Genomic DNA, 22,771 nt, shown 5'->3' with positions numbered 1-22,771 from the left:
GCAAAAGCCTGACAATACACAAAGACAAGAGAGACGAGTTGGACGTAGAGATATCAAGACCGCTCTCGGAGTCTGGGTAGCCTCGTACCGTCGTACGGGCAATTACAGCCCATGACAGTACCTTACATTCTTGCCGGCCCTTCTTAAGTAGTAGTTAACTAAGTGCTGCGTCGCGTTCTCATCTTCGTCATTACTTTCTACCTACACGCATCTCATCTTATCATCAAGAGAAAGGGAGAATACTATTCTGATACAAAACATGTAAATCATGGCTTCATCATCACCTTTTACTCCCCCTACCTCTGCTCCGTCATCACAGACCCAGGAGCTAGCGCAGATTGAGCTCCAGGACCGGTTAAACCACCACAGCATCAAGGCCCTCCACTACATGCGAAGCCAGTGGCCTCAGAATACATCAAAGGCGTATGTTAACAAGCAGAAGGAATGGCAGGTAAAGCAATACTCTTTCGACTCTAGCTCGTACGAGAAGCTAACGGGATAATACTGCAGAGCTTCTGCAAAAATCAGGGCTTCCCAGACGGCGAATTGGTCACAGAGAAGAAGCTTGTCTACTTTCTCGATACTGAGGTCCTAAACCGGCCCCTCCGGTCCTGTCATCACAAAAAAGACCGCACTCGGCAGGATAGATCGAAGGTTGCGCAAACCCTAGGGACCAATTCGATCACGCAGTATGTCAGTGCTATTGTGGACCTCTGGAAGTTCCAGAAAAGCATTGGGACCAATAGCTCCCCTAACCCCCGTGGATATACTGGTTCAGCCTTGATGACCGGCCGACTACATAAGGAAAGCGAGAGAAAGCGCGAGCAGTATCTTGACCGAGCCGCAGGCACCCTGCAGGATGGGTATTCTCGGGACAAGATCAAGGACTTTATACGGTACTGCTGGCAAGGATGGAGGTCAAAAGATCTCAAGCATCGAAAGCCTCAGGCCCAAGAGTCCTATCTTCGCACCGCCGTGGATTTTCTCTTCAGTCACAATATGCTCCTTCGTGGAGAATCGCGCCGGTGCCTCCAGTTTCCTGACCTGTTTACTATCTCCATGCCTAACGAAGGCCCGACCCCCTGTTGGCCAATGATTATGATTATGGACAACGGAAAGACCAACCAGTTTGGTCGCTTGCAGTATATGGGAGTAATGCGCCATCAGGATCCACTCCTGTGTACGATGAGCCAGGCAGCCTTCTATCTCTTCTATCGCTGGCAGATAGTAGGAGAGTCGCCCCCGCAGTTTCGGAGCCGACCGCAGTGGTACAATTTCCACTTCTTCAAAGGCTCGGATCGAGACAAGCCTATCTCGTACGAGAGCCAGCTGAAATGGGCTAACGAGGTCTACGAGGCGATCAATCTCTCCACCGCTAAGAAAACCCATGCTGGCCGAGCCCAGGGGTCAAAACAGGCCGAGCTAGAAGGCGTGGAAGAGAACCAGATCCGCCGCGCTGGTCAATGGAATCAGGATGCGATGACGAACTGCTACCTCACGCATCTGCCGCGGAAATTCCTTCGTTCAATGGCTGGTCATCAGCCTGATGCAATTGGGAACTACCGTCTTCCGTGGGCAAAGGTACAGCCCCCAGACTCCCTTATACGAGCTCTCTGGCCATGGATCGACCAGTGGCTTGCCTGGTTCCAGTCCAATGATCCTACGAATGAGCCACCTAGCGGGTCTACTACTCCGTCCTTGGAACAGGAAGACCGAGATGATATGGCGGCCCAAGGCTTTCTGCAGCTACTGAGTCAACTACGGATTGTTCTCCTCCAGGACTCGGTTCTCCTGCAGGCGGAGTTCCCCGGGCATTCAATGGGGGAGGACCCTGTTTTTGCCCGAGAAGACTATAAGATATTTGCAGGGCAAGTACGGCAATCCCTTGTTTCTACGGAGACCCCCCAGGAGATTCAGCTGCGACAGACGCTTCCCATCATCGCCGACCGTCTTAGTATCCTTCAAAAAGATATCCATCAGGCGGTTGATCTTCATGGTTCTCAGACTCATGAACAGCTTGGAAATATTTCTCGCCAGCTTCATGATCTCCTTTATGGTCAGGTTACTTTTGCCGTACGAGCTATGGATGCCTCTTATCACCGAAGCGCGGACACCAGACTCAGAGGCATCCATAGCTCGTACGGCAAAAGTAACCTGACCAGAAAGGAGATCATGAAGATCAACCGCCTGATGGATATCTTTTTGAAGGATACTAAGACGGTCGGCGATGATGGGAAGCGTCTGTCGCAGCTGAATCTCCTGGGGGTCTCCGTAGAAACAAGGGATTGCCGTACTTGCCCTGCAAATATCTTATAGTCTTCTCGGGCAAAAACAGGGTCCTCCCCCATTGAATGCCCGGGGAACTCCGCCTGCAGGAGAACCGAGTCCTGGAGGAGAACAATCCGTAGTTGACTCAGTAGCTGCAGAAAGCCTTGGGCCGCCATATCATCTCGGTCTTCCTGTTCCAAGGACGGAGTAGTAGACCCGCTAGGTGGCTCATTCGTAGGATCATTGGACTGGAACCAGGCAAGCCACTGGTCGATCCATGGCCAGAGAGCTCGTACAAGGGAGTCTGGAGGCTGTACCTTTGCCCGCGGAAGATGGTAGTTTTCAATTGCATCAGGCTGGAAACCAGCCATTGAACGAAGGACCAGCTGGAGGCCAGTCAACCCTTCTCAATGGGTTCACGCTCATGCCTTGGGCGAGGGTGAGCTCTCCTTTCTCCCCCCAAGTTCTTCCATGGAGACTAGTGGCGTATAATTGACAATGATTGGACAGATTGGCCTGGTTGGAACTACGGTTGACCCTGGCAAAGCTTTATTACCGATACGATCTGAAGCTGATGGACGATGAGGTGGAATGGCACAGGGACGTGGCCATGCATCTCCTGTGGGTTAAGCCCAAGCTCATCACGCAGGTGCTTCCACGGGCGAAGTGAGTGGGAACGTGTAAAAGTGAATACCTAGATAAATACCTAGGTAGGATAAGCAACGAGAGGTGAGAAAATATATTATGAACGGACCTAGTCGTTGTTCTACGATATATCTGTGCAATGTTCTTTCACGGCAACTTGTCCAGCCCACTCCCCCCCCTTCATTGCCCGGTCCTACACGACACATATCAGTAATCAATTTAGGTCAAAGAGAAATATCAAATCAAAGAACACAGGGACACTCACTAAAACGGATGTCGGCATGTACGTGGACATAAACTTCACCATGGAAGCCATCGCGCCACGCCACACAGGTCCCGTCGCTCCGCCCAAGACATCCTTGACAACCTCGCGAGCAAAGGCTGCCGGCGCGCTCTTATTCGAGACATCCTTCCCGACGCCGCGCAATTGAATCTCCGAGAGCGCCTTCTGGTAAAGTGAGTTTTCAGGCAGGGTCAGTTCAGAATGCGACATGACATTTGTGGCAACCGAGCCGGTGACCAGGGAAATAACCCGGATGTTGAAAGGCTGCAATTCCAACCGGAGAGTCTCGCTCCAAGACATCAGAGCGGCCTTTGAGGCGTTGTAGGCACCTGATGCGAATGGTCAGCGGGTCACCGGGCTCGTGATATATTTTTATCGCGACCGCCGGGGTGGAGGATATTCACTCATCCAAGGGGCGTACAAGAAGCCCGAGATGGAGCAGACGTTCACGAGCGTACTGCCATTCTGGGCAGCCTGAAGCAGCGGCATGAAAGCCTGGGTGACGGCGATGACACCCCAGAAATTCACATCGAAAAGACTCTTGGCCTTGTCGATGGAGGTATCCAGGGCGGGAGAGACGAGGGATTGGCCGGCATTGTTGATGAGAACGTCGAGGGAGTCACCGTGCGAGGACAAATCCTGGCGGACGGTATCGACGGCAGCGGCAATGCTGGCCGGGTCGGCGACGTCGAGGGTGACGAGAGTGACATTGGGAAGTTTGGCAAGGTGGTCCATCTTGGCTGGGGAGCGGGCGGTCGCGTAGACTCTCAGCCCTTGGGCGTGGAGCTCCTCCACCAGGGCCGAGCCGATGCCTCCGGCGCTGCAGCCGGTGACGAGAGCGCAACGGGGCATTGTGAGATGATTGACGAGAACAAAAAGAGAAAGAGGGAGGAGAAGATGCACGGGAGAAGAGAAGGGAAAGTTCCGGAGTTAAGGAGAACTGTCAGACTGGGATACACTGGGATAAGGCCTCCCTAGGCCCTAAACAGCCCGGAACCTTGGCTTTTGATGTCGTCTAGTGGTAATTATTTACCATAAGCACAAAGAAACGTCTATCCTGCGGCAGCGGAAATCTGCGTCCTACGGGACCCTAATAAGACTACTCACTCGACACTAAATGTAGTATACCATGATCTGCTCCTGCCTATCTGAAGTGAGATTCATGATGAGATGAATAAGAGACGGTTTGAAGGTCCATTGGTATTAGATGCTGCAAGCTTGGCAACAGTTGATTTCACTCCACAGTCATCCCTCCGGTGGCCGGGCAGCAGATCGTTGAATAGAAGGGTCGAGGTTTAGTATACTCGATGGGGAGAACGCCAGTAGCAAATCAATGTAAACAGGCAAATTGAACGGTTGAACAGTTGAACTAGATAATTGTTGCTTGTATGCTTGAGGATGTTCCACGCTGTCATCATAAATCGGTTAGATTGCCGAATAACCGGAGGTATCCGGGGAATGGGAGCTCCAATGAACTGATGAGTGGTGGACGGTATACTTGCAGTCGCATGTAGCAGTCCATTAGGGGATAAAACAACCTATAATCAACACAGCGAATGCCATAGAAACAGTGTCAGTATTGCCAATGAAGCCACTCCCATCACAAAGTAAACAAAACAACGCCGATTGGCGTCCGTTGTTCCGGTTCACGTGACGGTTCTAGCTGTTTCTGCCGCCAAGCTCTGGGGATGAAGGAAGCGCCTAGAAATTTTTCGAGACTTTGGCTTCATCTCTCCCCCAGCTTTCTTCATCTCTTTCTTTTCCCCTAAACCCGCGATCTACTCTGGGTTGTCTTTGTATTTCTCTCTTCATTTAATTCCCTTTTAATATTGTTCCTAGCCATGCAGCGCGCTCTCTCTACCCGGTCTTCGGTCCTGTCGGCCGCTTCCAAGCGTGCCCCTGTCGCTCGCTCGACTCTGAACCTCCAGCAGCAGCGTTTTGCTCACAAGGTGCGTTGGATTGGAAGTCATCAGAATGATTGGTCTGAGATATCGGCCTCACATTCCGTCGAATCCGAGACGTTCAATTGTTCTCCTTGCTAACAGCAACCAGGAGCTCAAGTTCGGCGTCGAAGCCCGTGCTAGCCTTCTCAAGGGTGTCGACACTCTTGCTAAGGCTGTTACCTCCACACTTGGTCCTAAGGGTCGTAATGTCCTCATTGACTCCCCTTACGGTTCTCCCAAGATCACCAAGGGTAAGCATTTCCCATCACGCAACTTACGTTGACCAGGACTAATCATCTCTCAGACGGTGTGAGTGTCGCCAAGGCCATTCAGCTCAAGGATAAGTTCGAGAACCTCGGTGCCCGCCTTATTCAGGATGTTGCCTCCAAGACCAACGAGGTCGCCGGTGACGGTACCACTACCGCTACCGTCCTCTCCCGCGCAATCTTCTCCGAGACCGTCAAGAATGTCGCCGCCGGCTGCAACCCCATGGATCTCCGCCGCGGTATCCAGGCCGCCGTCGAGGCCGCCGTCGAGTACCTCCAGCAGAACGCTCGCCCCATCACCACCGGTGAGGAGATTGCCCAGGTGGCTACCATCTCCGCCAACGGTGATACCCACGTTGGCAAGCTCATCTCCACCGCCATGGAGAAGGTCGGTAAGGAGGGTGTTATCACCGTCAAGGAAGGCAAGACTCTTGAGGACGAGCTCGAGGTCACCGAGGGTATGCGCTTCGACCGTGGTTACACCTCCCCCTACTTCATCACCGACCCTAAGTCCCAGAAGGTCGAGTTCGAGAAGCCCCTGATCCTGCTTTCCGAGAAGAAGATCTCTGCCGTTCAGGACATTCTCCCCGCCCTTGAGGCCTCCACCACTCTCCGCCGCCCTCTGGTCATCATCGCCGAGGACATCGAGGGCGAGGCTCTCGCCGTCTGCATTCTGAACAAGCTCCGTGGTCAGCTCCAGGTCGCTGCCGTCAAGGCCCCCGGCTTCGGTGACAACCGCAAGAGTATCCTTGGCGATCTTGCCGTTCTGACCAACGGTACCGTCTTCACCGATGAGCTCGATATCAAGCTCGAGAAGCTCACCCCTGAGATGCTCGGCTCTACCGGTGCCATCACCATCACCAAGGAGGACACCATCATCCTCAACGGTGAGGGCAGCAAGGACAGCATCTCCCAGCGCTGCGAGCAGATCCGTGGTGTCATGGCTGACCCCACTACCTCCGAGTACGAGAAGGAGAAGCTCCAGGAGCGTCTCGCTAAGCTCTCCGGCGGTGTTGCCGTCATCAAGGTCGGTGGTGCCTCCGAGGTTGAGGTCGGTGAGAAGAAGGACCGTGTTGTCGACGCCCTGAACGCCACCCGTGCCGCCGTTGAGGAGGGTATCCTCCCCGGTGGTGGTACCGCTCTGCTCAAGGCCTCTGCCAACGGCCTTGGTGGTGTGAAGCCCGCCAACTTCGACCAGCAGCTCGGTGTCAGCATCATCAAGAGCGCCATCTGCCGCCCTGCCCGCACCATCGTTGAGAACGCCGGTCTCGAGGGTTCCGTCATCGTCGGAAAGCTGACTGATGAGTACGCCAGCGACTTCAACCGTGGCTTCGACAGCTCCACTTCCCAGTACGTCGACATGATTGCCGCCGGTATTGTCGATCCCCTGAAGGTTGTCCGCACCGCTTTGGTTGATGCCAGCGGTGTCGCTTCCCTCCTCGGTACTACCGAGGTCGCTATTGTCGAGGCCGAGGACAAGAGCGCCGCTCCTCCTGCCGGTGGCATGGGCGGCATGGGCGGTATGGGTGGCATGGGTGGTGGCATGTTCTAAAGCCTCTGACCCCGTCCTTTCTCACTTCCTGAAGAATTACCTCGAGCGCTCCTCTTTGCATCGTAGCCTGTTCTGATACTCGGATGTTTGTAATGTCTTTTCTTTGTGTCTTTTTGTGGTGTTTTCCTTCGGCTCTTCTCATCCCTGTATTCTTTTTAACTTGTTCAGGTCTCTCTGATCTCTCTCCTCTCCCCACTCATCTTCCAAAAACGGTCTCCACTGTACTATATCATGTATTCCACCAATGAAGTCTCATCTGATACAGCTTACGAGCAACTGAAACATTGTTGTTGTTGCGCTTTCCCTTTTTCACTTCTTTTTTCCTACTGTACTACTCCATAGTTCTCCATATTTTTTGAGCTTGGACATCCCCGACTACTAGATCGGCAAGATCGACAGTGTCTCATTAAGGTTGTGAAGTTCTATTAAACGTTGGCAGTTTACCTGAGTATGTATAGCTATGACCTGTACTCCGTAAAGAAACATTCTTGTCGAAGTATTCATAGGACATGGACAAGGTAACTGATTGGTCAGTTAACTCGGCTACTTGCGCAGTTAATGTACACTAGAGCCATTCGGCCTTGAATGGTCTAGACTGTGTAAAAGGGAGACAAGCCCAGACAATTATTGGAATGATACATATAACAAGGAAATAAATCAAAGCAAAATCCCTGATAAATAATAGTATAGACAAGTACCCCATGAACATACATCCGGGTGGGGACGGAAGGTCACCCTGGCACGGGGCATTTCTTTCCCAAGCTTCTCTTTTCTCTCTCTCGACTTTCGCCTCTTTTTCTCCTCCAAGTCTGCTTATTATCCAAAACCCCCCTTGTCTCTTTCTCTCCCCTGTCACCGGATTCTCCGGCATTCCGGTTCATCTCCACCTGACTTAGCCACTGTTGGACTAATTTATTACGTTGTTATTGACTACATTGAAACGGGAATGCATACAGCTCTTGCGGGGAACACACTGTGCTGGCAACTTCATCGCCTGTCACTGTCACCATACGTACGGTTACCCCCTCTAACACCTTCATATTCATCGCTAATTTGATGCCAGGGTTATTGCACTACCTAGTACTCGGGGTTAAGCGCTAGACTACCCCTCGAAGCACCCGTGATTGCTTCCGACAATGGCCGCCATGGTCGACACCGCTCGACCAGCCTTGGTGAGCGATGCCGATCTTTTGCAAGCGCGGGCAGCTCTCCAGCATCAACAGAGTCCTGAAATCTCCGTTCCCCGAGAGTTCATCTCGCTTATCGTCGACGAGCTCATCTACCGCCGCGAATCACATTCATCTGTCGCAGAAATCGAACTCGAATGCTCAAATCTCCGGAAAGAACTCCGCAAACACACCCACATCAATGAGGCTTTTCAAAAGGAATTGCGGGAGATCGGCGAGATTATTACCCAAGTTGCCCATGGCGATCTTTCCCAACGGGCCAGGATGCATCCACTCGAGATGTCACCTGATATTGCTACCTTTAAACAGACGATCAACACGATGATGGATCAATTGCAAGTTTTCAGTCAGGAAGTGTCGAAAGTGGCCAGAGAGGTCGGCACGGAGGGTGTGTTGGGCGGCCAGGCGAAGATCGAAGGTATCCAGGGAATCTGGCACGAATTGACCGTCAATGTCAATGCCATGGCAAACAACTTGACCACCCAGGTCCGTGATATCACCACTGTAACGACTGCGGTGGCCAAGGGAGATTTGCAGCGCAAGGTGCAGGCGGATTGCAAGGGCGAGATATTGTTGTTGAAAAATATCATCAACTCGATGGTCGATCAGCTACGGGAGTTTGCGTTCGAGGTTAGTCGTGTTGCGCGCGAAGTTGGATCGGATGGTGTGCTAGGTGGTCAGGCGGTCGTTCACGGTGTGGAGGGTACCTGGAAGAATCTTACCGACAACGTCAATCGCATGGCGTCGAATCTCACGCAGCAAGTCCGCGAAATCGCCGACGTGACGACGGCTGTTGCACGTGGCGATCTCACAAAGAAAGTTACCGCAGACGTCAAGGGCGAGATCCTAGATCTGAAACTTACGATTAATGCAATGGTCGATCGGCTGAATCAATTCGCTTTCGAGGTCAGCCGAGTCGCGCGGGAAGTAGGAACCGACGGCACGCTAGGTGGACAAGCCCAAGTCGAGAATGTCGAAGGTCGTTGGCGTGATTTGACGGATAATGTCAATACCATGGCCCAGAACCTGACCCTACAGGTTCGACAAATCTCCAACGTCACCCAGGCTATCGCGCGCGGTGATCTGAGTACCAAAATTGAGGTACATGCTCAGGGTGAAATTTTGACTCTCAAAGAAACGATCAACAGCATGATGGATGGGCTAGGGGAGTTTGCCGGGGAGCTCAAGGGCGTGGCGAGAGACGTCGGTGTTCGAGGCAAACTCGGCGGCCAGGCGAACGTCGCGGGATCGCATGGAATCTGGAGGTCCATCAGTGAAGATGTCAACACGATGGCGGACAACCTCACTTCGCAGGTTCGTGCCTTTGGCGAGATCACCGAGGCGGCGATGAGCGGCGATTTCACAAAATTAATTACCGTGTCTGCCTCCGGAGAGATGGACGATTTGAAACAAAAGATCAATAAGATGATTTCGAGCCTGCGCGATAGCATCCAGCGCAACACGGCTGCTCGTGAAGCGGCAGAGTTAGCAAACCGAAGCAAGTCCGAATTCTTGGCTAATATGAGGTACTGCTATTCACTTGATGCTTGTCGGTTCACCACTCAAAGGCTTAACTAACTGGAATATAGTCATGAGATCAGGACTCCAATGAACGGAATTATAGGGCTCTCTAGCCTCGCCCTCGATACTGATGATCTGCCAGCCCCCGTGAGAGAGACTCTCAATATGGTCCACAACCTCGCTATCAGCCTCCTGACTATCATCGACGATATCCTTGATATCTCTAAAATCGAGGCCAATCACATGATCATTGAGAAGACGCCATTCAGTCTCGGCGCAACAGTGTTCAGTGTGTTGAAAGCCCTCTCCGTGGAAACGAACGAGAAAGCCTTGGGTCTTCTCTACACGGTTGACGGGGAAGTCCCCGACTATCTAATAGGAGACGCATACCGACTACGGCAGGTTATGTTGAATTTAGTGGGGAATGCCATTAAGTTCACAGACCACGGCGAGATCAAGGTCACGATCAAGCGAGCACAGGATGACAAGTGCAACTTTGACGAGACCGCATTCCAATTCTCGGTCTCAGATCCTGGAATCGGCATTGATGCCAGCAAACTCGGGTTGATCTTTGACAAGTTCCAACAAGCTGATGGGTCAATGACCCGTCGGTTTGGTGGGACAGGCTTAGGTCTCGCAATCTCAAAACGGCTCGTTTCTTTGATGGGAGGTGATATCTGGGTGACTTCGAACGTGGGCGAAGGAAGCACATTCTCTTTCACATGCCGTGTGAAGCTGGCCCAGCCGCCGCAGAGCTTTGCAGACCAAGTTGTCTCTCATCGCGGTCGGCGCGTTCTCTTCGTGGACCACGGTCTCACGCGCACTTTCTCAATCGCCTCGATGCTCATGGAACTCGGCCTAGATCCCGTCATTGTGACAAAGGAGCAGCTAGCGTGTGGCCAGTTCAAGAGTGACTGGGGCCGCACATTTGACGCAATCCTCATCGAAAACCTGGAGACTGCGACAAGAGTTCGAGCATGCACGGACCTCCAACTCATCCCACTAGTCATCACAGCTCAGACTGTATCTCTAGCCCTCAGAGCAGCCGGCGAACTTGGTATAGCATCGTACATCACAGTGCCCTGCAGACCCATTGATCTATGGCACGGGATCCTCCCTGCTCTCGGCAACCGCCCAACACGTACTCCTTCCGGTTACACGCGCTCGCTGGCCATTCTATTGGCAGAGGACAACGATGTCAACCAAAAGGTTGCGGTGCGCATTCTTGAAAAATTCAACCACAATGTCACGGTAGTGGAGAACGGTCTGCAAGCCGTGGAAGAAGTACAACGACGCCGCTACGACGTGATCTTGATGGATGTTCAGATGCCTGTCATGGGAGGCTTTGAAGCCACCGGGAATATCAGACAGTACGAGAAGATGAATGCACTTCCTCGCACGCCGATCATTGCTCTCACCGCGCATGCTATGCTTGGAGATCGGGACAAATGTATACAAGCGGGCATGGACTATTACCTATCCAAGCCGCTGGACTCTGGTCGTATGATGCAGACCATACAGAAATGTTCCGCTATGAATCCTGCACCTCTGCCTGTTGTTGAGAGCTGAGACTCGTTTTTTGTTATACTCTTCCTGTCCTCTCTTACTGATTGTATGCTCTAGGAATGCTTATGAACTAACTACCATTCTGCTATGAATGCGCTGAACTTTTGAAGTTTGTCTCCGAAATACCCCCTTTCTCTGTTCCTGGTATTTGGCTTTCACGCGAGACGAATTTGATGTCAATCATGTCCACTGGTGTTTCTGGAGTTTTTCTGTTCAAGTATGCATTTTACGTCCCATTCCTATTTATCTCTTTCCGCATACGAAAAGTATCTATGTTGAGATCTCAGACCAGGTTATTTCGAGAATCGAAGCCGACCTACCTACACCTATACCATAGCAAGTATGTCTCCTTCACCTGGTCAATTTTCGATCGAGGCTTCGAAAGAAACGCGTTGTGATAGCTGTGCTCCACCAGTCTCTGGCGAAGGAAACGGTGATCGATGGGAATTGATACAGACACGGATCAATTCCCGTGATCGATTCTCGAATTACTTGGTCATTTGTTGTGGGCTTGCTGTATTTGTATACCAGAATCAAGCAAAGGAATGAAATTAGCTATATAAGAATATTCTCCAAAGAGCGGTATCCCCCCTCCCCCCAAAAAGAAAACACAATAGTACACAAGAAAAGCAAATATTCTGTCTTCAGCATGAGGCAGATTCTGTGGTGCTGGACCTTTTCCTTTTCCGGGGAGAAAGCGATTTGCGGGCTCGGCGACCAACCGACCTCAACCATTCACGCCCTCTACGTCCGACCTCTGGGCTGGCAAAAACGCGCTGCTGGTGGAAGGCCTCGGCATTTTGCATGAACTCTTGGATGGCACTGGAAATACCACTGGTCTCATGCTCGGGCTTATTGGCCTCCAGCAATGCTGCCACCAAATACTTGAAAGGCCGCATGAAAAGCGGGCCCTGATCGGGCAGGGGGGGGGTTTGGAAACAGTGGTTTAATTGCGAGGCTACTGCATGCCATCGTTGGTCGAACTCGGAGTCTGAGTGATCTGACATCGAGGTCTTCACCCGTAATTCAACCATCCAGGAGTGCCAATCCCACATGATGCACATCTCGTTTCTGGGCATCGGAAACTCAAACATCGCAACAACAAAATCGGCGAGGAGTGCCATCTCCCACCTGAAACGAATCGTGGAGTAGATCTCAGCAGCCTCGGACTCGGGGAATATGCCCAACTGGTAGAATCCGAAAAGAGTACCTCCCCAAGCCACCTCTCGGCCATGAGTCCAATCTCCTGGACAAGTGGCATGGAACATCATTGCCATCTCCTTGATTCTATGCTGCGCAATGAGAGCGCTCATGTTCTCGGTGATCTCGCCGTCTGTAGCCGTGCGGACTCCGCCGACTTTGTTTGGATCGCTGACCGTGAATGTGGCATTTCCGAGATTTCACGCCCGTTAGGCCCTCCTGTGCGGTGCAAACTCGGGGGCACCGTGGTGAAAGCTTGACGAAGTAGATCTCAAAACTCCTTCGCCTTCTCCTATTCGGCTATCCCATCTCCCCAGCCGAATTCATCCTCCATCGAGGAGAGGTCAAGGGTGTCTGGAGCTTCATGCTCGGAATGATGAAAATGCTCGAGCTGGTCAGCGTTGGGGTTCGGGGGAAAGGTTCCTGGGACACCGTGACGGTGCCAGCGGACTGGGCCTCCGAAGTCAGAGCAGATGCGGAGGTATCGGAAGGACCCCCACGCTCCGCCTTCTTATGGCGCTTGTCACTGGAAGGGTGGCCTAAATCATGGGCCGAGTCTTCCGGGCTATCATGCCGGCGCTTCTTTGAGTGGTCAGGGCGGGAGGGGCTTTGCTCCTGCCACTGGCTCCGGCGGTTTGCGAGCACGGCACTCCGTTTCAGCGGGGGAGGCACAGGCTTCCCTTGCTCCTCTCGCCTGGTACGTAGCTTGGCGAGATGCTGCACGATAGCCCCCTCAGTAAATTTCGGACCCATGATCTCTGCCACCCTCTCCCAAGGAACCTTCACCCCCTCTTGGTTGCATGCCCACTGTATAGTGAGCAGCATCCGGATGTCAATATCCGCTATATCAATCAAATGTTAGCTTGTTCTGCAACACATTCAACACGTTTATACAGGACTTTGAGTGTTACTCTCCGTCCTGCTAGGTATGCACGATCCCACACTTGATTTAGACACTGCTGCCCTGCAGAAACAAAGGCAAGGGAAGGTTTAAAGACTCACTGTTCCAACGGAGCATCTTCGCCACCCCCCTGTTACTGGACGGCTCGGCGCCCTCCTCTCGGTGCGCATCCTCGGCAGCTTTCTGGTGCTGGGCCTCCATCTCGGCACACGCCTGACTCTCGGCCTTGTGCCCGGCTTTGTCGTCCGTGGGCTTCTGATTAGCTCCCATTGCTGACCGACCGAATCAAAGTAGTCTTGTTAGCTCACATGCTTATATCAGATAAACCGAATGCGGAATGAAAGGGGCATGAGTAGGGCCGTCCTGCATCTGCTGTGACACAGAAGCCCATCAAGCTCTTGGGTGGGTGTATGTCATGTAGGATTGTCTCAACTCCGTACAAGGAAGACAACAAACATGAGACTTTCAAGGGGAGACATTTCAACAAGGTGCGTGGCCAGGGATGATATGTTCAAATAAAGAGAGAATCACAATGCTGACCATGGCACCTGAATTCTTGGTAATAATACCTACACAAGTGCAAGGTATGGGGAGATAGTAAACGCTCCAGGGGAACTCTATGGGCCACAGATCGACGTCACACAACTCACCTGGACGAGATGGTGCTAGTGCACCAAGCGGGGGGATGTTCGAGGGCAATGAAAAATGAGGGGTTCACAGTTGAGGACACTGTGAACGAGCTAACTTGACCGTAGTCAAAAGAAAGTCAAGAAAGTCAAGAAATGAAGACTGTTGTGCGAGACAAAGTCGAAGAACGAGTCACGAGGGTTGTTCCATGAGGAGAGGAGAAGGAGAGAAGCTGTTCGCTCAGAAGAGGGCCTATAATATAGGGTACCGGAAACTGCGCACTAACCCAAACAGAGGCAGAGTGGTGCCTTAGGATTCTCTTCCCTGAAGACATAGTTCAGGAAGGAGCTCAACACTCAGACATGCTCCTTCCTTGGGATCCGAATGGCATATCTCACTCCCACTAGATCGTCATTGCAGCCTTGTAGTCATACTGTGCATATGAAATTGATTGCTGCGATGAGGACTAATTTCCGCGCCGTTGTTTCTTCTCCTGAGTTCTCCGAGGAACGATCTATACGACATCATACTACCGAGCTGCAAGTCTGCCACAGCCAACCAACCCCTAGGGTGTACTCTTGGACTGACAACTAGTCTTCGCAAGTTCGCTGTAATTGTACCAGCTCAATTTTAATTTTTGGCAAGAAATAACTAATTAGACATAATTAGTATTGTTTAATCAAATGTATGGGTGTATCATATTAAGTCGTGTTCGGCTTTGATAACTTGATGGTGCAAACAAGCGCCGGACCAATTTCAAGCGCGCCTTCCCGCCGGCGGCCGCACGTGAATACCTTAATTTAGCTATATTCCTCTTATCACGTGCGCCACGGAAAGCTGTCAAAGAACCAGACAATAACCTCACCGCCTTTCTACGCACCGCCTGCCCAATGTGATTATTCAGTCACGTGGACTCCTCATCCCGATCCTCCGAGTCGAAAGCCTCCAAACTCACCCGAACCGTTTTCAACCCCTTCAATCAATCCATACCTCCCACATTCTCTTCAAGATGACTGCCGCCTGGAAAGCCGCCGGTTTGACGTATGCACCCACGAATTGCATTACCTTTCAAAGCTAACCTTGTCCCCCAGCTACAACCGCTACCTGGCCATCGCCGCCCGCACCGTGCGCCGTTCCTTGAAGGAAGGTCCCCGCCTCGCATCTGAGCGCCGCGGCCAGATGGATCTCCGTTTCGCTAAGTGGGAGGTTAGTGAACATACTGAGCTCTACCCCGGAAGTTCCTGACTAACCGTGTTACTCTGGACGAACAGAACGGCAAGCAGGGTGAGGTCAAGTCGCTCGCCCAGGCCAACGACGAGGCCCTTGCCAAGGCCGCTGAGAAATAGGCTATATCACTAGTTGCCTGAGGGAATTGAGCTGGGAGATATGCAGTGTCTGAGTGCGGGACTTGAGAGACTTCTAGGTCCGGGGATGCATCGAAATGTATATGTGTAGCAATACCGGCCTGTCAGGTTGGGCAGAGCTTAGAAATCGCACTCGTCTTTGTTTTCACCCGGCGCTTAAGCCTTTAATTAAAACAACCGTATGGATCTATGTATTGTTAAGAGGGTGGCCCGTCAGATGTTGCACGTCACCTCTGGGACCCGGCTGTCGACTGCCCGGATCGCTTTTTCCTCCGCTCACGTCCCCGCCTCCCCCTCGATTTATCGATTCTTCCATACACGTCCTACTGCGCATCATATTTTGGTTCTCTGTCTTAGGGACAGATTTCAGGGGCTTCGATCCTTTTGTGATGCTGCCGAACAACGAAGTCCGCGTTCCCCGTCCGCGGGCGGTTGCGCAGCCCGCAGTGCGCGACATTACCGCTGAGTTTACAAAAGCCGCCTCGAGTAAGCCTACATCGCCGAATGCTTTGATCAAGCCTCCTAACGCTTTTTACTCTTAGAACTACATACTGGCCAGCTTGTGAAGGATGAGACGTTCACCTTGTTCGAGGCTGTGGGCGCATTGGAGGTCCGTCAGTTTTCTCACCTGATGTGGAAACGTGCTACAAGAATTGCGGCTGACGACGATCGAATCGGCACAGATTATGGACTCGAAGATGGACAGTGGCTACATAGCCCCCGGAGAAAATCTTGCGCAGGCGCTCGAAGACGATTACGACGTACGGCGGCCGTTGACACCAGAGGAAGTTATTGGCTTGATGGATCAGTTGCTGTGCCACGAGGTGGGAGATTTACTGTGTCATTGAGAAGGCAGTATGGTTGTTAATATGATTGCAGGTGGCGTGGCATAAGGGACATCCTCTGTCGCAGACACTTTTCACATCAATCTACCTCGATAAATTATTGTGGCCGGTTCCGAGGACCATGGAGGACGCTCGATTTGACCGTGTCCCCAGTGATTCACCTTTGATCAACCTTGTCCTGCGAGCTTATTGCCTTTCATTGGTTAAGGCTTGTGATCTCGTGCATGGCCGAGTTTCCACGGAATACTACTATGAGGTCAGTGGACATCTCTCATTGCCTTAATGTCGCTAATACCTTGGACCATTCAGGAGGAGGATTTTGTCAGCCAACTCTACAATCGCAATCTTCTTTCTGCGTTCGAGAAGTCCCATTTCTACCGTCTGCTGGATCAGGCGACCACTTGGATCACTGAGGAGAGCAATTTTGACCAGAATCTCAAAGATGCGATCAACTGCAGACTCTTGTTTCGTCGCCGGTTCTTATCTGCATTGGCGCATGACCTTGACGTTATTGAGACCAGATCTACGGAGGACTTCGTCTCATGTTTGTCTCAGCTCGAACTTTTGTCGACAACCGTGCCACTGGGAAAGGCAGTGCCAGAGGCATTCAGTCTGAAGATCCAACGAAAGCTGGATAGCACAGTGCCGCCTCGTCCTATGGTAAATATTGACTCTGTCGATGCACTTGCACATCTGAAACGACTGTGTCAAGATGCGATAGACATGCAGCAGATGCTTGATTATACCGGTCCCAGCAATTTCAAGGTCAGTACTCTCAAACTTCAATCTGGTTCTGATGCTGACGTGGCTTGCAGACTGCTGTGTGGACCTTGCTTTCTCGAAAACCCCAGCCCTCAGTCTATATTCGTTGTCTCCTTCAAGCATTGATCGTCAGCAACATGACGATCCTCGGTGCTGTACCTGTCAAACAGTTCTTGTACGATGAACTTGCGGAACTCGTCCTGCCTGCCAATGTTCTGCTCGAGGCCAACACTGACGAAGTGGAAATGCCATCCGACCCTCGATTTCAGATTGCACAAAAGATGGACAGCTTCATGAAGCGATTCGCTCAGGTTGGTGGATACAACAAGCCATATTATGCATCTGCTAATGACGCATAGCCGTTCGTTGACACCGTACGGACTGCTTGTCTCAACCGCAGTCGCATTCGCCGAACGCTCTGTCATACCCTCGTCGACTGGGACAATCTACAGATAGAGGTCAGTTCTGCCTCTAGTCACTATGGTTCAAGGATCTGATGCTAACTTAACACAGGCAGAAGAGATTGATCTCGAGCTTCGCACTTTGAGTGCAGAACCGCCATTGCAATTTCAAGGCGGCGAACCGACATGGTCTTTCCCGCTCAGCAGTTGGGCCTATCATCAGAAGCTCGTCCAGTTCCAACGTATCCTCCAGATGGGCTTTGAGCTGTCAATTTATTCACCCGAAGAGCTGCCAGGCATGTACTGGTATTTATCTCATATTTGCTCCACACACCTTGGCCACATCGATCGGATCCGTACGTTCACTGTGGCTGCACGAAAACGCGACTTGATGTCTGCCGGCGACAGTGATCGAAGCTCCTCCCAAAAGGCATCCGCATTCCACCGTTCATTCCACGCTCTGGAGAGGTTGACCACGCACATCATCGCAGTGGATGCCTTTGCAATAGCCCTACATGCCTTGCATGTGGTATTGGCCCGGCACAAAATTCTCCCGATTGCCTCTTCTCCCCAGGCATATTCTACTGATCGTCTACGGTATGAGATCCGTATGAAGCCCTTCATCCCGATTACACTGCCAGAGTTGGTCCCGTTTGATGAATACCAACGCGAGGCGGCTCTCGAAGGTGATTCTGACGCCGCAATCCTGGATCGTGCTTCCAAAGCGATCACGGAAGCGCGTAAGGCCTGGGAGGCGACACTTACTAATGGAGCCTTCATCGAGGACCTTTCCACATCATCTAGACCGCCTCCCTCTGCCATCGAAGAAGATTGGGAGCGCGATGTGAAGAACACCATGCGCGCCTGCATTGGAACCAGTCTTGCTATTGAGGCGGTCAAGAAGGGTCTCGCGACGGCCTCTTCTGCTCAAGACCAATCCCTCAACTTGGAAGTGGTTGTTCCTGAAATTGGATCCAAGTCCCGCTGGCATGACTGGTGGGTGGTCCCGCAGGTGTCAGAGAAGAAGTCCAAGGTTTGATACATACGTTATCCTTCGAACATGTCTCCGACTCACCTCGGCGTCTTACCTACATACCTTTTATGATTGATACCTTTCATTGGCTCCATAGAAATGATCATGACTTGACACGACTGGGGTTCTTACATGTATATATAACCAGAGCATAACCACATAATTCTAGGTAGATTGTAGGTAACTTCCATACCGACTTACAGACAGACATGTACCTACAGGAGCAGCCTAGGATCCATACCTTCTCCATAGGTAACATCTTATCAATTACCTATTGTAACACAATATCACAACCTACGCTTCCTTCATCCATTCTGTCTGCGTATACTAGTCACTAGTCAGGGCTGTGGTCACATGACCCGACGGTTATTTCTAGCGTGGGGGAACCACGGGAGACCGCCTATGAAATCATCCCGGGGAGGAGCCAGTGTTGAACCATCTTCCTGGATTTGATCTCGACATCTAATATTTCTGATCTTTTAGGTATCGACAAGAATTACGGTTAGCCTCAGTATTGCGATCGTACCTAGGCGAAGTTTCGCCTTATCACATCTCACCTCGGCATTCCTCAATTACCGCCTAGAACAATCCGGGGCAGATCACGGACCTCTTTCAGCCCATGATAGGCATTCGACCTAGAAATCCTTCCAGTGTCATTCTTTTGCACCGATTCGTCATTGAGATTTTTCCGAGTGAGCGTCCGTAAGAGCTGTCCATCTTCGATCGTATCTACGATTTACCCCTTCCTATGCCGCTCTCTCTTATTTCAGGGTCGCCACGGCCAACCTCTCCTATCATCTCTCTGTCGATTGCGGGGCTTAGGTTATGAGAAAACGGTTAGAACAAAAAGCGACTCATGATGCCATCTTACCCTATTCGTCGCCGGCCGCGTGAATGCAAGACCTGTTTACCGTGCCGAGCGAGCAAAGTCCGCTGCGATCGCAAAGTCCCATGCGGGAATTGCACCAAGCGCAAATTCACCTGTTCCTATGGTCGTCCGCTGTCTTCAAAGACACCCCTGCCTACGGCCGTCACCACTGCCTCCTCCACCCCATCACAGCCTCTGAATTTCGTCTCTCCCACGATCCCACCTCATGCCCGCTCGGCTTCCATCGACGGCTCATATACAACCGACCATCCCACCGGCACCAGCGCCGATCCAGATTTACCGGACAACATCGATATCTCACAGGCGGAATGGGATGAGATCAACACGAAGATGGTCGCGATGCAACAAATCATCGGTAGTCTGCATTCGCTCTTCCAGGCGCACTCGACGCGCAAGCCGCCAAATCCCGAACCTGTTCAACAAAAAGCACCCGCCCCGTCGGAAGATGTCTACGGTTCGAATGTGTTGAAGACGGGAAGGGTCCATTTCGGATCGCGGTCAGCGCTGGTTGATATTCTGGAAAAATCGAAGCGGTCGGAGGACACAGCGCAGGCGCTTCCCCAAGATGACCTTCTTGCCGAGCTTGCGTTGGGGAATGTGTCTGTTGCATACCCGTTTGTGGATTTGTGGTCCTCCGATCCCTACACATTCAATATCGCCGGGGTGTGTGGGGTTCTTCCGGAAGACTCGCAGTGTTTAGAGTAAGCCCAGCCGCTGCGGTAGTTCTGCGATGCATGCTAACGCGAGAATGACAGGTTTTTGGCGTTTTACCGGGATATAGGATCGGTGCTATACCCCGTGCTTTCGGATATCCCCAGGTTAGAACAGCAAACGAAACAACTGCTCGAAAATCGACGAAGAGCAGGAGGTGTTTATAAAGCCGATGCCAACGGATTAGTGAAACCATTCGGGATGGACTTGGCTTTTCTGAGTCTGCTCTTTGCGGTTCTTGCGTCCGGATGTCAACTGTCCAGCATTCCTGAAAGCGACCGCGAGTTGACTTCATGGATATACGGTGCGTCACACTGCAGAAAGAGCCGCTGGTGCTTTGCTGACTTTGCTAGTATCCTGTGCGTATCAATGTCTTCGGATGTTGAATTATGTATCCCAACCCACAATAGAAGTAATCCAGATTCTTCTGATCATTAGCAATGTGCTTTCATACAATATGAATGCAGGTGCATCATATACATTGCTTGGTACGTGTCGAGTGTTTCAAACGAGGTGGTCCAGCTAACCGATCTCAGGCATGACGGAGCGAATGTGTCTGGTCCTCGGGCTCCACGTTGAGACGACAGGGTTCACAGCTGCAGAGCAGGAGACGCGAAGGCGTGTCTGGTAGGTGTCCCCATCTTGCCAGTCCTCGTTCTCAAACTTACCTTGATTAGGTGGACAATGGCCTTCCAAAACAGCCATTTTTCGCTTGCCTATGATCGGCCATCCATCACCATGGTTAGCCAGCCCGAAATCCCGTTCGACTCCAAGTCAATGCCGGGCCATCGGTCGTACTTCGAGACTTTGTGTCGCATCGTTTCCTTAGCGTTGGAGGTTCTGCGGTCGCGCATGTATCCCGAATCATCTCAGCTGCGCATACATGAGATCCGAGAGTATAAACAACAGATTCAACGTATGCTTGGTGAAGCGACTCCCCATTTGCGGTTTCGGGATAAGTGTCATTCTCTCGCCGAGCATATTGAGAGGACCGAGTTACGTCTCCATTCATCATATCTTCTCTCTGTCTTGTGTCGTGTCTCCCTCGACCCACACGCCCATTTAGACGAACAGCGTCGTGCGTTGATTCGAGAAGACTGTATCGGTAGCTTGATCAACACCATCGATGCATTTGTCGAGTTGCACGAGATCAATTCTCACTGCTCCCGCTCATGGATCAGTCTTCAGCGAAGCATTGCATCGGCATTCTTGCTCGTCGCAAATGACGACAGCTTCCAGACCTGGCAGCTGATCGATAGGCTGGAGACAGTGCTGGCAGATCATGTCTATGCAGACGACGGGAACCACAACAACCGCACCGACTCCGCCAAGCACCTATCATCGTCACTTCGCGCGCTGCGTGAGATCCGCGAGTCCTTCAGCGCTCGCAAGAATCCCGCGACAGGACTGGCTTATTCCCCTCCGGTCTTGCCTTCTCCTCCCCCGGCCCTCACCTGCCCCCACTGGCACCGTCTGATACCGGTCCGCCGTCAATGAATGGGGTGAGCATGCAGAATATTCTGGGACGTGTGTCGGACGTGATGCTGTTCCCCAGTATGAGCGGAGGACATCCTGTAGCGTAACTGGCTGGCCTTCTACCCAAACGGTCGAGTGGTATGCGATATCAACAGGGAGTCATGGGATATCGTTAATACATCTTCTACCCCCTGTGCCCCGCAGGGGAATATAATCAGATATCATGAATATATGCTTAATTTGAATGTATCCCTCCCAAGTACCGTGTCAAGAGAATAGGTACCTAGGTAGTTAAATGGTAGAAAGTGGCAAGACAAGATGGATCCGCATCAGCAAAGACTCTACCAAATACCTTTCCATGTCAACTGCGCTAATTTCCGACATTGTCAACTCTTCGGCCGGATCTGATCCCTGTCGAGGTCGGTGCAATCTGGCCCATAGTGGAGAGTATCCCACAAAGAAACCTCGCCCGCTCCCGGACCCGAAAACCACCTTCGCTCCGCTTTGTCGTTCGTAAGGCCGCAATCTCCCAAGGGTCCAACACTCCAACCTTGGAACCTTCAATGCTTATGAACTAACTAAAGACGTGGACCATGGACTGTGTTTCCACGAGTAATGTGGTTTCCCTGCTCGGACCCATGGCAGTGCGGCCGGAGTATCCCCGCCAGGACCCGGCTCCGACTCTCTTTGATCCGACGGTTGACCTCCTTGCAGTATTGTCTGTTGTCTGTCCTATTGATTGCTTCGCGTTATTTGCTTCACTCTTGAAGTTTTGAATCAGATCGGCTTCGGAGCTGACGGTTTCCCTGCCTTCACGAATCACGCGAGCCGTGAGGTTATGGGATTGCCGAGTCGAATGTCCGTATGGGATGATTATTGTTGCAGTCTGACTCGTATGACACTGGTCCCTTTTTCACATTCTCGCAGACGGCTACTGTTTGTCTCGGGTATTCCAGTGCATGTTGTACAACAGCCGCCCCTGCCTTGCTTACACTGGCTCCAGAAAGGGTCTGTTTGCAGCTCGTTCTAGAGGGACGAAGTGCCTTGAGTAAGTGAACATAGTATTCGGTCAGAGATTCTGAGCATTTCCATGGCATCAAGCACAGAGAGTGGCGTCAATATGTACATGAATTGATGCCGTCACCCTGATACTTGAAGCCCTCATGCCTAGTCACCTACACAGTAGTTCACCCACCTCCCCACGTTTCCAATTAGGATCGAATCATACGGCTTCGGCGGGCCCTCGTAAAGCTGTGGCAGATTCTTGCCCGGTGCTTTGAATGTTTGTCTGGTCGGTTTAGCCACCTTTCAATGATCTAGATCAATGTAAA

The 22,771-nt window shown here is 51.8% G+C and overlaps 10 protein-coding genes across 10 annotated transcripts; 7 read left to right on the top strand and 3 right to left on the bottom strand.

Annotated features, from left to right (window-relative positions):
* Positions 1-268: 268 nt before the first annotated feature.
* Positions 269-2,316, top strand: N7515_001370 (short-chain dehydrogenase; the record flags this gene model as incomplete). The annotated part of the gene is made up of 2 exons (XM_056662114.1): positions 269-451; positions 511-2,316. 2 exons carry the CDS (start codon positions 269-271, stop codon positions 2,314-2,316), a joined length of 1,989 nt encoding a protein of 662 aa, XP_056524227.1.
* Positions 2,317-2,678: 362 nt separating this feature from the next.
* Positions 2,679-2,938, top strand: N7515_001369 (benzoate 4-monooxygenase cytochrome P450; the record flags this gene model as incomplete). The annotated part of the gene is made up of 2 exons (XM_056662113.1): positions 2,679-2,707; positions 2,779-2,938. The coding sequence occupies 2 exons, from the start codon at positions 2,679-2,681 to the stop codon at positions 2,936-2,938; spliced, it is 189 nt and encodes a 62-aa protein (XP_056524226.1).
* A 96-nt stretch (positions 2,939-3,034) lies between these two features.
* Positions 3,035-4,048, bottom strand: N7515_001368 (uncharacterized protein; the record flags this gene model as incomplete). The annotated part of the gene is made up of 3 exons (XM_056662112.1): positions 3,035-3,106; positions 3,179-3,525; positions 3,655-4,048. The coding sequence occupies 3 exons, from the start codon at positions 4,046-4,048 to the stop codon at positions 3,035-3,037; spliced, it is 813 nt and encodes a 270-aa protein (XP_056524225.1).
* Positions 4,049-5,037: 989 nt separating this feature from the next.
* Positions 5,038-6,957, top strand: hsp60 (chaperone ATPase HSP60; the record flags this gene model as incomplete). The annotated part of the gene is made up of 3 exons (XM_056662111.1): positions 5,038-5,145; positions 5,249-5,390; positions 5,444-6,957. The coding sequence occupies 3 exons, from the start codon at positions 5,038-5,040 to the stop codon at positions 6,955-6,957; spliced, it is 1,764 nt and encodes a 587-aa protein (XP_056524224.1).
* Positions 6,958-8,093: 1,136 nt separating this feature from the next.
* On the top strand, positions 8,094-11,234 carry N7515_001366 (CheY-like superfamily; the record flags this gene model as incomplete). Its single annotated transcript, XM_056662110.1, has 2 exons — positions 8,094-9,670; positions 9,734-11,234. The coding sequence occupies 2 exons, from the start codon at positions 8,094-8,096 to the stop codon at positions 11,232-11,234; spliced, it is 3,078 nt and encodes a 1,025-aa protein (XP_056524223.1).
* A 641-nt stretch (positions 11,235-11,875) lies between these two features.
* On the bottom strand, positions 11,876-12,544 carry N7515_001365 (uncharacterized protein; the record flags this gene model as incomplete). The annotated part of the gene is made up of 1 exon (XM_056662109.1): positions 11,876-12,544. The coding sequence occupies one exon, from the start codon at positions 12,542-12,544 to the stop codon at positions 11,876-11,878; it is 669 nt and encodes a 222-aa protein (XP_056524222.1).
* Positions 12,545-12,731: 187 nt separating this feature from the next.
* N7515_001364 (uncharacterized protein) lies at positions 12,732-13,602 on the bottom strand (the record flags this gene model as incomplete). The annotated part of the gene is made up of 2 exons (XM_056662108.1): positions 12,732-13,273; positions 13,434-13,602. The coding sequence occupies 2 exons, from the start codon at positions 13,600-13,602 to the stop codon at positions 12,732-12,734; spliced, it is 711 nt and encodes a 236-aa protein (XP_056524221.1).
* Positions 13,603-14,943: 1,341 nt separating this feature from the next.
* Positions 14,944-15,305, top strand: N7515_001363 (ATP synthase subunit epsilon family protein; the record flags this gene model as incomplete). The annotated part of the gene is made up of 3 exons (XM_056662107.1): positions 14,944-15,000; positions 15,051-15,165; positions 15,231-15,305. The coding sequence occupies exons 1-3, from the start codon at positions 14,969-14,971 to the stop codon at positions 15,303-15,305; spliced, it is 222 nt and encodes a 73-aa protein (XP_056524220.1). The 5' UTR covers positions 14,944-14,968.
* A 407-nt stretch (positions 15,306-15,712) lies between these two features.
* N7515_001362 (N-alpha-acetyltransferase 35, NatC auxiliary subunit) lies at positions 15,713-18,370 on the top strand (the record flags this gene model as incomplete). The annotated part of the gene is made up of 8 exons (XM_056662106.1): positions 15,713-15,809; positions 15,866-15,933; positions 16,007-16,147; positions 16,203-16,424; positions 16,478-16,933; positions 16,984-17,241; positions 17,290-17,388; positions 17,444-18,370. The coding sequence occupies 8 exons, from the start codon at positions 15,713-15,715 to the stop codon at positions 18,368-18,370; spliced, it is 2,268 nt and encodes a 755-aa protein (XP_056524219.1).
* Positions 18,371-19,223: 853 nt separating this feature from the next.
* Positions 19,224-21,461, top strand: N7515_001361 (uncharacterized protein; the record flags this gene model as incomplete). The annotated part of the gene is made up of 5 exons (XM_056662105.1): positions 19,224-19,954; positions 20,009-20,268; positions 20,318-20,452; positions 20,501-20,591; positions 20,642-21,461. The coding sequence occupies 5 exons, from the start codon at positions 19,224-19,226 to the stop codon at positions 21,459-21,461; spliced, it is 2,037 nt and encodes a 678-aa protein (XP_056524218.1).
* Between the last annotated feature and the right edge of the window lie 1,310 nt (positions 21,462-22,771).

Source organism: Penicillium bovifimosum (assembly GCF_028826915.1).
Source record: "Penicillium bovifimosum strain IBT 22155 chromosome Unknown utg000002l_segment0_segment0, whole genome shotgun sequence".
In the NCBI taxonomy this organism is placed as follows: Eukaryota; Fungi; Ascomycota; class Eurotiomycetes; order Eurotiales; family Aspergillaceae; genus Penicillium; species Penicillium bovifimosum.
The sequence above is the reverse complement of the archived record's forward strand: the minus strand, read 5'-3'. Positions and strand labels throughout refer to the sequence as shown.